The 13,932-nt window shown below is 32.0% G+C and overlaps 1 protein-coding gene across 1 annotated transcript; it reads right to left on the bottom strand.

Annotated features, from left to right (window-relative positions):
- Window positions 1-3,050: 3,050 nt before the first annotated feature.
- Window positions 3,051-12,144, bottom strand: LOC148273737 (high mobility group protein 20A-like). Its single transcript, XM_088238279.1, has 7 exons — window positions 11,788-12,144; window positions 10,428-10,587; window positions 9,886-10,046; window positions 8,715-8,845; window positions 7,046-7,225; window positions 6,162-6,321; window positions 3,051-4,366 (listed from the first exon to the last, which is right to left on the bottom strand). The coding sequence occupies exons 1-7, from the start codon at window positions 12,002-12,004 to the stop codon at window positions 4,230-4,232; spliced, it is 1,146 nt and encodes a 381-aa protein (XP_088094405.1). The 5' UTR covers window positions 12,005-12,144; the 3' UTR covers window positions 3,051-4,229.
- Window positions 12,145-13,932: the final 1,788 nt, after the last annotated feature.

Raw genomic sequence — 13,932 nt, forward strand, 5'->3', positions numbered from 1 at the left:
CATTAAAATTTGTGGGTTTTGCGAATTAGATTTCATATTTTTTAATGAAAACATTCGAAATATTCACCTATAAAATAAAGGAAATCCCATTTATAAATTAAATTAATGAAATGACGATTATTAACAATTATTAATAAACTCAATGCAGATAAAATAAACGAAAAATACATTTAGAATTTGCATTCTGGCTTTAAATCAGTCTGTAGACCATAAAATACTACAATAAAATGTAGAAATCGAACCTAGGACATCATGTATGGTAAATAAATTTCCTAACAATGCGGGAATTCAGTGCAATGGGTAATTTATTTATTTATTCAAATTTTTCTCTTAAAAACCATAATTAGTAATAAAATAATTGTATATAAAAAATGTTTTTGATTATTTAAAACACCCATTCATTTGTTGATTTTGAAGAGACATCACTATCGTTCAAAGTAGTTTATTTTAATCAAAATATTTTTTATGATTTTTTTATACAGTTTCGAGAAACTTAGCTGTACAATTGTACAGCAAAAATAAAACACCGTAGGCTGAAAGGATAATATTCCACTTTACTGTCTTTCGATACCGAGCTTCCTCTACATCCATACATCTTCTCACCCATGCACAATGATTATTCCATTATTTGACGTGTCCATCTTCAAAGTATTCATGCCTTTTCATTATTTTTTCCATCTAAATTGTAAATCTTTTTAGCCGTTTTTAGCTGTTTATTCGCTCTACACCTCCAAACCAATGCAGCGTCCTTTCTTGATTTTGTCAAAAAATGTTTGTCGCCTTGCACAATGCACGGATCACAACATTTGTGGACAGCAAATAAAATCGTTGGAGGATGCTTTAAATCAAATTTACATCCTTTATTAACTCATATCAACACGTGCAGCGGTACTGGGTGCCGCTTTTTTAAAAATAACCCGGCGAATTCAAGCCGAATCACCAGTAGGGCCATATGTCGTAGTTCATTATTCGCACTATAGATTGAAAGTGCTGCAGGTTAAAAACTGTTAGGTAACTGGATGTCTGTCATCGAGTGTCAAAGTAGGAAGGTCCAAATTGTTTATGTTTCAAATAGAAATATAATTCTATTTTATTATATCAACCAAGTCTAAAAAACATAAAATGTGATAATTTCATTTGATAAATTCATTACTAAATTAAACCTCAATAAGGAAACATGTGTAGCTTTCGGAGATTTTTTATTTTCGGAGTTTATTTAAGTAATGAGCTTAAATGTTTTATGTGTAACAGTTCCTTTTTTTCCAATACAATATTATTCAGGTAGACACCTACGATTATTTAACTGACAGTTTTTTTTTAATTTTACAAAGTTAACAATACTTGAGTACCTAAGTATTGTGTGATACTTTTTGACGCTCAGTTATCTTTTAATCTTCATATAGTGAATCTATGTAATGACTCCCTTAAAATGCTTGGTTTTGTTCTTAGAAATGCCACGATCTTTTCTAACACTCAGATTATGAGGACATTGTATAATTCCTTGGTAAGAAGTCGTTTGGTCCCCACATGAGGCTCGATACTCTTTAATGGTGGAGAGAGTGCAGAAGAAATTTCTGCGCTATCTGTACCTAAAAGAGTGTGGATATTATCCTTGGCTCTTCCCAACCGACATTTTACTGGGGATGCTAGGCTATCAGTCATTATGGAGGAGGAGGGACGTTCATTTGAGAGTTCACTTTTTCCAGGTGATTGGTGGTCGCATACACAACTCAGAAATTCTGATGGATGTAGGTCTGTTCGTACCTGATAACTATTATCGACAAAAAAAGCATCGATTGTTTTACTTACCACGATGCAGAACCAACCTGTCAATGGTTATGCCGGTTGGTAGAGCAATCTTGCTACTTAATTACATCGCCTCGGATGACGACATATTTCACGACAGTGGGCCTTCCCTTAGGAAAGCACTTTCTAATTTTTAATTTTTCTTTTTACATTTTGTTATATTATTTTAATAACATAAGTATCTACTGTAATTTGTGATCTATTATTGCATTTAGAATGAATTGTGTCTTTTTTTCTGTAATGTTTTAAATATCTGAATAAATAAATGAAAACACTTTTTTTTTTTAATTTCTAAGTATTGTGTAACGCTTATCTTTATTCTTGAGTTAATTTGACGCTACTAACACTGCCTACTTGTTTTGTGAATTTGGAAAATATTCATACATTACTGTTTTATTTTATTTTGTATTGGTCATACATTTTTTATTTATATCTTTCATACTCAATTACGGTGATTTGATGTATCAAATGTATTTTTGTGGTTTTTTATTTAGATCTCCTAATCATCCCGTTACAATTTTTCTCATTGAAAACTCATCGGTGAGAAACGACTCAAAACAATTTGCGGTACGGAGTGCCACGCAGGTGTACTAACGTAGCTAAGGGTTAATTTTACGAAAAAAGTTTATAACTAAAAAAACTAAGTATGCATCTATCTGATTTAGTATTTAAAGAAGTTTGTATAAATACAGCAAAATAATTTCTCAAAAAGAACAAAATATACAAGTTTTTATAGAGAAAAATATCCATATGTAACAAGATTTCCCTTTAATTTAAGCGTTTATGTATGGTTGCAACACAAGTGCAGTACAAAATCATTATTCTTTCTGGGGAAAAAAGAATAATTAATTATCTGTCAAAATAAAAGGTATTGAAAATATAAAAGTATTTAAATTCAAACTAAAGGATCATATAAAATCCACTCCATCCTAAATTCCAAGCTGTATTCATCGATTTTTGTAATAATAAATATGTATTTGGATTGTTTTTAAAATAATAAAAAAAAGTGTAATAACTCCCTCTTGTTAACACCAGCATCCTTTTCCATTAGAGGTAGAAACGTTGAGTAAAAAATGTATAAATATCATATTTATATATATCAAGAAAGATAATTGTAAAACTTTTTTGATAAAATAAATTTAAAAAATAAAACAACAGGAACGATGCTAGATTAGATCTGCATCTAATCTGCGGTAACAGGGAAATATTGTAGTGGCAAAATACCTTTTAAATAAATAAGAAAATAGAGTAAAAAATGTTTATTTCACTTATATGACTAATCATACACTTATTTACACAGATTAAATTTCTAGACAGTTGTTGCATAAAATGGAAGTACATAATTCATACAAATATGCATTTATATCCAGCGGAAGCTACGAAAGAATCAAAGGCAGCCACGACTTAGGCCGTGCTAGATTCACACCAGTAATATAGCTAACGCAATACAAGTTGAGGCGAACAAACAAAGAAAAATGTGCATATTGGCGTATATGTATAGGCTTCAGAAGGCTACAATGTTGTTTCATAGCGAGGCACGCGTTCATGGGACATCAACATAAAAGTATAAAATTAAAGTATCAATTAATTATTAAATCATTCATCATAATTTAAAATCGGGTTGTGGTCCCGTGGCTAGTGTCTCGGACTCACGGACCAAAGGTCCGAGGTTCGAATCCCACTCTACCCCAATGTGATTCCATTTTCTAATAGTGAGTTATTTACAACTCGTTGAAAATGGCCCTCAAAATGAAATATTTGGGTAAATCATAAGAACGCAAATTTTTCTTTTACAAAAACAAAAAATCATTCTTCTTCACACTCAATGGTGCATAGGGCACTGCACTTATAAATCAAAGGCATTGTATTATTTACGATTAAAGCATTAACATTTTAACTAGTGTTAGTAAATATTAGTACATATATAACCACTTAGTGACTTTTTTAGTTGTGTTTTTTAGTGATTACATACTAATATTTACTAACATTAGTCAAAGGCATTGTATTATGTATCTGTTACATGAAGGTAAGGTGATCAGACTTACCTTTAAAATCAACATTTCATGTCGACCTTGCTAGGAATCGAACCCAGGATCTCAAGAATGGTAGACAAACGCGGCAATTGCTACACAATGAGGTGGACTTATCCACTCGATTTCTCGCACGCCTTGTATTTGAAAACATTCGGCCAGATTTCTGATTTTATTTTAAACATAGAACTTTATTCTTCTTCTGCTGGGACACAGACAAAACCTTTACAGAAAACTCCTTTAAATTCGGAAGTCAATTCGTTACAGCTTAGAATTTTTTTTGCGATGTGTGGATCTGAAGAGGCAAAAAGACCTCTTTCAGGCTTTCGATGTTTGCGTCTCAACTTAGGTTGCGTTACCTGTGCCTACATAAGTTGTTTATATTGTAATAATCTACGTAGGCATTTCCATTCTGGTGAGAAAATCTCTCGCTTGTCTGACAGCTGCGTGGTTTTTGCTTTCACCGGCAAGAGAGCGCAATGATTCCATATACTGCTCGATGTTCTGTTTTGACGCCCCATTCAAACCACCTACAATAAGGAAAGAACAAAATATTAACATTTTCACCCCTATTTAAATTACTTAATCTAATGTACATTATCATCATTGAACCCTTATCTGAGCTTGATGGTGCATAGGGCACTGCAGTATATCTTGATCATATTTTGCACGAAGGAAAGATGTTCAGTCTTACGCGGTGCCAAATAAATCTTAATAAAACCCTAAGCGGTAAAATGCAGTACTTGCCTACAAACATTTGGATTATAATAAATTGTAAATAATCAATAAATATTTATATTTCCGCATTCAGTGATAAGGCACTACATTTGTATTCCAATGAGTGAATTTAGTTGTTTTTAAAAAATATATGTTTGTATGTATCGTATTATCAGCGCTATGATTTTTAAAGTTTTGTATTTTTGAAATTACTTCCATGTGACGTCTTAAGTTCTCTTCCCCTTCTTCTCGATGTGATTGGTCAGTTACCTTACTGTAAACCGGAAATCTGTCACAACTCTCTTATCATTGGTTGATTTGGAAGAACTACACAGACAATAGATGATGGATTTAATCAAAATTGGATATGTTTTTTTTAATTTCTTAAAAATTAGTCAAATTCACTTGATCATATAAAACTCGGTTAAATTTAAAATACTTTATTTTACAGTAAAACCCCTGTTTTACGTTTTTCAAGGGAGCAACAAAAAAAGTGTAAAACTGAGGAAAACTTAAAAGTGAGGAAATGAAAAATGTATGGAAAAAATGAAATTTCATTAAAATATAATAATTGTACAAGACTATACTAAATATACTGCAGAAAAATTGTAAGTGTCATGATTGGGGATTATTCATATTTACCAATCATATAATTACAAATATTTTGTATTTTTTCAAACAAAACTGCAATGTGTTATTTTTTATTGAATTTAAAAAAATACATGCATAAATAATTTTATCTTGGTACTTAACTTTAAAAACAAGAAAGTAAAAATTTGAATTTGCATAAAATGCATACGATTTTTTCCCTAAATATTGGGAAATTTTATTTATAGGGAATATCTTTTTTTGGAAATTTTATTTATATGGTATCACTTTTTTAGTACGGCACCACAAAATTTCAACTGTCATTTACATCGCGGACTGTTTCACACTTTTATGATAACTGTTTAAACTATCTCCTTTTCACATTATGTGTGTATAACAGCAAATAATATTTATATTGCCAATTTTTTTTAACTTTCCGCATTGTAATTTATTGATGTAAAGACTTCATTCTTCCTAAACATGAGTCATAAGACACTTAAACAAAATGGTCAATTACACTGCACCTATTTTGAATTTAGTTTGAGACAATAATTTACACATTTTTTTATTTAGGATACTGTTTAATCTCCTATTATTTTATTTATATAAAATACATTTAAATCGTTCTTAACATCTAGATCTTGTTTTTTAATAAATTAATTAAATTGTAATAATATGTTAAAGAAAACTTTGCTTGCGAAAAATTGTTTACGTCATATTATGTGATATTAACCGATACATACATAGTAAAGATAATAATTAATAATAAGGCACAAGTACTTTTGTAGTATATTAAGTAAGTACATTGTAAAATATTTATATAGAGAAGATTTGAATTCACAGAGCCTGGTGTTTGAAATTTGTACAATAAATATAAATGTACATGGAAACAGAGGATGAAGATAGGAGTGTAGCGTATTATTGACCTTGCTTTTAATATGCAAGTACAATAATACTGAAATTCCCCCCAATTTTGACATTTGTGCACTTATAATTGGGTGAAATATATAAATGTCTTACCCGGAAGCGAAACACTACCCAGTCCTCTGACCAGTGTGTCTACCAGGGTGGTGAGGTGTCCTCTTAGCATTGTGGTGCGAGATCTTTGATTGGCCGAGTCGGTTCTGGATCTTTCTACTGCCCCGCGCATATTCTCTATATGTTTCTGTAGAATGGCATTCTAGAAAATTCCAACAATAGAATGATTCAAATTGGTTAGAAATGTAAATATTAAGGTAAAAGTTTGATTAGAGATTATTGTCCTAAATAAAATAAACTATTAAATGCCCTATACATGTCCAGACAGATAAAGAATACAATTCTGTGTGAAATAAAACCAGAATCCCGGAGAAGCGTTTTAAACTCGACGGCTATTCTCCTCCACTCGAGTAGACTCCCTTTTTCATATTTTTTACAAGGGAGTAGTTATCACTAAAGTCCGAGAAAGGGCACAGCAACCTCCTATAATGAGTGTTTTGAGGATGCAGCAATGGGCCTTGCTTGGACGCATGCTGCGGATGCATCAAGAGAGCCTTAACCCGAGTTGCCTCTTTCTCACACCTACGGGCATCTGCCGTCCCGGAAGATCGTCGATGACGATCTTTTGGGTTTATTCGGCAAAATTAAGGGATATGGGAGGCGAGTGCTGGCTAGCAATAGGGTCTGCTGGAGGCGTCTGGTGTTGTACACATGCTCCATTTAGGAGTGAATGTGGAAAAATAAAGAAGAAGAAAGAAGAGTAAACATCAACAATAGACAGACTAAAAAAATCACTGAATTTAAATTAATGTGCTGATCGGTTTCAGTAAAAGACTGTTAATGTGTAGTGTAGAATAAAAGAGAAGATCAATTATTTTAATTAAATTAGAAAAAAAATAGGGCATAAATAAATTGGATATACCAACCTGTTGCTCATAGTCTGTATTAGCCTTCCGTAGCTGCCGAAGTTCTGTCTCGCGTAGCTTGTTGTGCTGTAGGAACTGTTCTGTGAAGATCGGTATATCTGTTTCCCTCTGGTTTGGGTCCATTCCCCCTCTCATGGAGTCATGGGATCCCAGTACGCTGGATGGTGGAGTAACGGTAGACTGAAACCAAAGATAGAAACAGAACATTTTACTTTAAGGGTGGATAATTAGAGTTGACTGTGTAGAAACATCAGTAATAATTGTGGTTGTCTACTGGTATGTCTTAATGAAACTGTATATTAATTACTTTCTCCCTTTTACTACCTTTCTTGTATACTTCACTGTTTTATTATAAATCTTTTATTCTTTTTTCACTATACATTACTTTTACTGAGTTTAACCATAACAATTAACTATGTTTTATTTCTATTATATAACTTTGTATTTAACTTCAATTTTGTACAATTTGGCTACAGCCATTAGTTATAATAATAAATAATAATAACAAAACTTCCATATTCTTTTTTAAACTCTTTGAATCACAGTGGTATATTTTTTTTATATTAGAATTGCGGTAAACACTAATTAAAACATTGATAAAACTTTTTTTTTTCATTTTTTGTTTCATTTAATATAATATAAAGTTACAAGATTTTAACAAAAAGAAATACATAATAAAGCCAAATTACAGAAACAAAAAAACAAAACGAAATACTACACCACAATAGACATTACATTTTCACTAATATAAGTCACTAGCCTCCGACTGATAAGAGTTGTTTACTTCCTTACTAGCATGGGGGTAGTCAAATTTATACCACCTGGAAAAGCGTTTTCCATTGTTTAATTTAAAAAAAAATTTAATAAACTCATAAATCAAAGAAACAATAGTAATTTATTATTATTTATTAAAATAAAAAACTGTGTAAGAGTTAAAAACATTGGCCAATTTCCAAAATTTACCTTGTCCAGTATGTCTTGTCTTTAATTTATCAAAAATGTACTGAGTGTGCCATTTTACGGCTTAATAAAGGAAGCACATAAGCCTTAAAAAAAAATCAAAAACTAGTATTTTACAGTCTGTATAGCGGCTGAAAAACATTGTCGAATTCCAGAACGCATCTTGTCTGTCTGCTCTCCATTATCATGTTGTCTTCTTCGAAGATATATATTTTGTTTATTTTTGTACTTATTCTACAATAAATATGTATAAGTAATTAACTAAACATAGTTATATTTTCTCACCTTAAAAACTACTTTTGAAAATTACTATAATTCATCTTGTTCCTTTAAAACATTCCCTAAGTGCAACATGTCCATAAAACAGTTACAAAAGTCATCTTTTCCATGACATATCTTAAAATAAACAGTCAAAAACTATCTGTCACATTAAAGAAATGTTGTGATTTGAACTCTTTATTTAAAGATTTTAATTATTTTTTAATACAGAGAGAGGTCTATACTTATTTTTTATGACTATCTCATTACAAAGCAAGATGGAAAAGATGAACTTTGGAAATGGGTGACTTGAGTATCTTAATACGGAATCAAATACTGATTTGAGTCTACTGATTTCACTTATTTTTTTCAATTGTCGGACAATTGTTTCGTCTTTGGGGCATTTTCAAGCTAATGTTTTTTTTAAAAACGTATAACAAGCAGTACTCACGGCGGGTATTCCAGGCTTGGGTCTATTTGAGGCGAGCAGTGGTGTCACACCATGTGCATTAGTGTTAGTTTGGGCATTGGAGGCAACACCATTAGCTAGACCCGTTGGAATAGGATCTGTCGATGCATTCTCTGTAAAATATAAAGATCAATAATGGTCATTTTTGCTTGACACGTAATAATACACTCGCAGGGGTGGAAAAAAACTTATTCTAGAAAGATCTAGAGATGTGAAAATATCAAGTTAGGAGAATAGTTGTTTTTCAGAAACAATGTATAATACATCTTTAATGTTTATTGTATAATAATGTAGGAAGAAATTATTATCGATGCAGTTTTTGCTGTTTTATTCTGTTTAAAACTAATTTTCCTAGTACATTTATTTGTAAAACTGATTGAAATGCACATACGTGACATTGGCGTTGCATTTGTTTAAGAAAATGCACAGAGAATATAAAATCTGTGTTATATGTATTATACGAAAGATACAATAAAAAATCATTTTAATACATTTCTTATTAAGTACATGACAAGTAAGTACAAAATGTGATTTTGTTTAGTGTAACTGTTTTTATAAAAGATGTAGCATCTTTATTATTTTACTAAATTATCTTTCTTTTAATGCAGGGAGAGTGTTTGATAATTTGGAAAAACTTCTCAAACTCTCAAAAACAAAATAAATTTTCAAGAGAAGCTTTAAAGATTTATTTTTTCTAAATAAAATATTTGCATTCTGGGGATTCACAAATTTTTCAATTTTGGCGGCCATCTTCAATGAATTGTACATAACTTTCTATTATAAAAAAGAAATCAAGTTGTGGTAGAGCGGGGATCGAACCTAAGACCTCTAAACTGTGAGTCCACAATACTACAAACCTTAATTAAGGTTTTTCCAATAAACATTATTTGTCCTCAAATATAATAGATTTAAAATTCTAAATATGAACATATCATAACATTCTTTTTTTTCTCAATATAGTTGGGCATGTTTTATTTCATAAAATTCAAAGCATAATGTTCCGTTCCAAACACTACAGTTTTTCACCTTTTTTGAAAGGCACCGTGAATTTTAATTGTGTAATTAAATTGCAATAAAAAACATGCATATTAAACAGCAATAAAAAATCAATCATGTTTTGAAAAAAAAAATTCATTTATCATATAAAGTTTACCATTGTGATTATCCACTTTGGCTTGTCTTTGCCTCTTGGGGGGAGGAGACCCTATAGATGGGCCCCCTTTGTTAGCTTCAGCCCCCTTACGGTCCAGCTGTTGTTGTCGGAAAGCTCTGTACGAATCAGTCTCCTTGTAAAGAGACCATTCTTTGATATACCTAAACATAAATTATCCAGGGTGAAATACAATTTATTTATTTATTGTGGATAACTTATATAGCGCCATTTTCGTAATAAAATACCTCAAGGGCGCTTTACATGGTGATTCTATTGTTATTTTTTTATAACTGCAGACATAATAAAAAAATTATAACCAAACCCCAGCTGGCATGAACTTGTGACATTTCCAAGTAGTTCATTTTTATGAATTTTTTCACGCAATCAACCTCAACTTTACCATACAATGAAATGTTCTAATTTTACCACTTTTTATATCTAATTTCCCGTAGCAATGAACTTCCTCATTGGGACCGCGGCCGTGGTTCCTAGATCGATAGGAAGAAGCATAGGGACATGATGACGATGATGTTAGTAAATACCTCTCGCGATCCTGCTCAGCTGCGTCAAGATACTGTTGTTTTTCCAGCACGGGCAGTCGGCCCCACTCGCTCGCGAGTCTCCGAGTCACTTCTGCAAACCCGAGTCGAGGGTTGGCGGCTCGGAGAGTCTCCCTTCGCTCGTTCAGATAGCGCACATACCCTGGAAACATTGTTGAATTTAATTTTCTGTATGAAAAATTTTATATTCAGATTGAAGATTGGATGGAACAAAAGACATCTCGGCTCTTTGACTTCACAAAAACAACAGATGGAATAATTGAAATAATCGGAATAAGAATGTTCAAACATAGGCAGAATGGTGAATGTTACACAGTGTGTGTAAGGTGGCCACTTAAACTGCCTGATAACAGATCATACGCCCTGTAAATGCCTATACTTCTGTCATTTTTCTTGTCCAATATGTTCTCCATCTATCATAATATGTTTATTTTAATTTATTACGTTTTAAAAAATAAAATAGATTCAAATAACTCAAGATATTTACGGGGCTTATGGCCTGTCATTGTTTGATTTACATTACCTAATATTTATCTCTTCAAAGTTTAACAAATTACAACAGGGATGGAGAACACCTTAAATAAGGGAATATGGAAGTCTAGGCATTTACAGGGCTTATGACCTATCATTGGCTGGTTTAAGTGGCCACTTTACACACTGCGTAACATTCACCATTTTGCCTGTGTTTAAACGTCCATATTTCTTCAATTCTTCCATTTGTTGATTTAAGTGAAGTTAAAGAGCTGAAACCTTTATTGTTAAGAAGAGATTCATTTGACTGAATTATTTCACATACTAGGCAACGCCTGAAAACAATTTTTCAATTTTTAAACTTCTTGGACCAGTTGGTTTCATTACAATATATGAGTTAGTCCTCTCTCTTCTTAACAATAAAGGTTTCAGCTCTTTAACTTCACTAAAATCAACAAATGGAAGAATTTAAGAAATATGGACGTTTAAACATAGGCAAAATGGTGAATGTTACACAGTGTGTAAAGTGGCCACTTAAACCAGCCAATGACAGGTCATAAGCCCTGTACATTCCTAGACTTCCATATTCCCTTATTTAAGGTGTTCTCCATCCCTGTTGTAATTTGTTAATCTTAATGACTCCCGGGGGGGTGAATTCAGTCTTTTGTCTACGAACATTTGGACAAACTCAAATATTGTCTTCGAAGTTTGTATAAAGAGTAAAATAAATTACTATTTTGAAGATACACTTTAGTTGTATGATTATAACTATTGTGGTCTTTCGGGAAGGCCTGGTATACGTGTTTTGTTATAAAAAAAGTCTAATGTCTTTGAGCGCTCAAAAAACCCATATAACAATGAAATCTGATACCTGTGAGTGGTTGCCGAGGAGCAGTCATATCTCTTAGAGCCTTAGCTTTCCTCTTTTTCCCTTTAGCTTTCGGAACAACAGCGGGTTTCGGTTTTTCCTGGACAACTTCCACTAAAGGGTTTTCCTTAGCTGGTGCTGGAATTTCTGGATCTGGTGCAGAAACTGGAGGAGGTGGTTCATTTGGAGCTGTGTTAGGGGTTTCTTGCTCGGTGGCCATTGCAAGAAATTGCAGTTTTATTGAAGATTATTATTTATATTGAATTTATAAACAATGCAATTCACCGCCACTATCCGAAAAACTATGTATTGACTTTTCTCAGCTTTTTCTGTGGTTGACCTGACAGATGCCATTAGTGTATAGTTTATGGTACAGGGTGAGCGCATATCTATAATGGTCTATCTACGAACAAACAAGGACTTAACTATTTATTATGTAACAAAATATTTATTTATACATATTTTTACTTGATACTTTTAGTGTTAGATGTATAAAAGGGGAAATTTAGAGTATTCTATCCCCCCAATCGAAAAGTCTTAGAGAGATAATTCATCTAGATAAAATGAAATATGAAAACCTAAAATAGTTTTGATTATGAATATGTTCATAACTGTGTTTTTTTTATTTAAACCTTAAAATGAGAGATAATTAAAATAATTAAGTCAGGCCAAAATCCAAAACAGGTCGATGAGAATACTAGGTGACCATTAAGCTCTTTTATATTTCTCTAGAACATCCCTCATGTGAAATTTATGAATACGCGTTTCCATTTTTTGTGTGGTGAAGAACTGATCAATCTCGAAATGACATAATTTGTTTGGATCAATTTAATGTTGCTAATTACTGATTTTCCTATTTCACACTGATAAATATCCCCAAATCTTTATGAATTCACACATTCTTTTTTCAATACTGTCCGGGTTTGGGTTAATAATATATATAATACAGATCCATTATATGTGAAATAGAACCAGAATAACGGCCGAATGTTTCCGACTTAATGGTTAATCGCAGATTAAAACCCTAAAAATGGAAAACGATTAAATATAGATCCGCCTCATGGTGAAGTGTTTGGCGCGTTCCACTACCATTCTTAAGTTTTTGTTTCGATTCCTGAGAAGATGACTTTGAAGTTTTTTTATTTATATATATTTTTTATATATAAAGGGTGATTTTACACTGTAATATTTCGCTATCCCTGGACTGGCACCTGAAGCGTAAGACTGATCACCTTACCTTCCAGAACCTAACAAAAATTATCCAGATACATTGGAATTAGACTAGGTACTGGTTTACTGATTTCTAGGTTCGGTGCCTTTGCAGGATAGGTTCCTCAACCTCATCCTCATAAAGAAATGATAGTTATGATAGCGTTTTATCACAATCACCTTCTACCGTATTTAAATAAAAATTTAATATTCCGAATTTTTAAGGCAATTAATAAAGAAGCATTCTAATGGAGTGAACTTTGTAAAATTGGTATTAAAAACGACTGTCTATTGTTTTTTTGAAAATAACCTAGAAAATCAACTTTAAAGCACTAAGATTGGAACAAATATAAGTAAAGCTAATTTTGAGGTACATGGAGTCCCACAAGGAACAGTTTTTGGTCCTTTATTTATAAAAACAATATTTGTAATATCAATGTTCCTGATTAGCTATTTTCTTATGCTGATGATTTCGCAATATTTTTTTAAGGTAAATTCCAGCCATAAAAGCCAATAAATTTAAATAGTTATCAAAGAATGGCTAGATCAGAATCACCTTTCTCTTAATTATTTTGAAAATACTTGCTTTATACTTTTTTACAATTCTAAATCGCAAGCCCCTTCATCTAACCTAACAATATATTTCATAATAAATATTGTAACATTGACACATGTTATGGCTGTAAAAAAATGAAAACTAAAAAGTCCACAAAATATTTGGGAGTGGCATTAGACTTTAAACTTAAATGAACTAATCGTATTGACAAAGATGTTAACAAATTGAAATATTTGACCTATGTTTTAAAACGTTTAACTAGTTATGTTAGTATACTGGATCTGATATATGAATCGGGTTGTGGTCCTGTGGCTAGTATCTCGGACTCACGGACCAAAGGTCTGTGGTTCGAATCCCACTCTACCCCAACTTGATTCCCATTT

Source organism: Micrasema longulum, unplaced genomic scaffold, assembly GCF_059751315.1.
Source record: "Micrasema longulum isolate JH-2025_06_02 unplaced genomic scaffold, ASM5975131v1 h1tg001854l, whole genome shotgun sequence".
NCBI lineage: Eukaryota > Metazoa > Arthropoda > Insecta > Trichoptera > Brachycentridae > Micrasema > Micrasema longulum.

What these genes read in the sequence shown, in the direction of transcription:
- LOC148273737 (XM_088238279.1), bottom strand. Translation starts at nt 12,004, where the DNA reads ATGGCCACCGAGCAAGAAACCCCTAACACAGCTCCAAATGAACCACCT. An exon ending in CAAAGTGGATAATCACAATG is followed by an intron (nt 8,846 to 9,885) that starts GTAAACTTTATA and finishes TATATTTTACAG; the next exon opens with AGAATGCATCGACAGATCCT. An exon ending in ATACAGACTATGAGCAACAG is followed by an intron (nt 6,322 to 7,045) that starts GTTGGTATATCC and finishes GGAATTTTCTAG; the next exon opens with AATGCCATTCTACAGAAACA.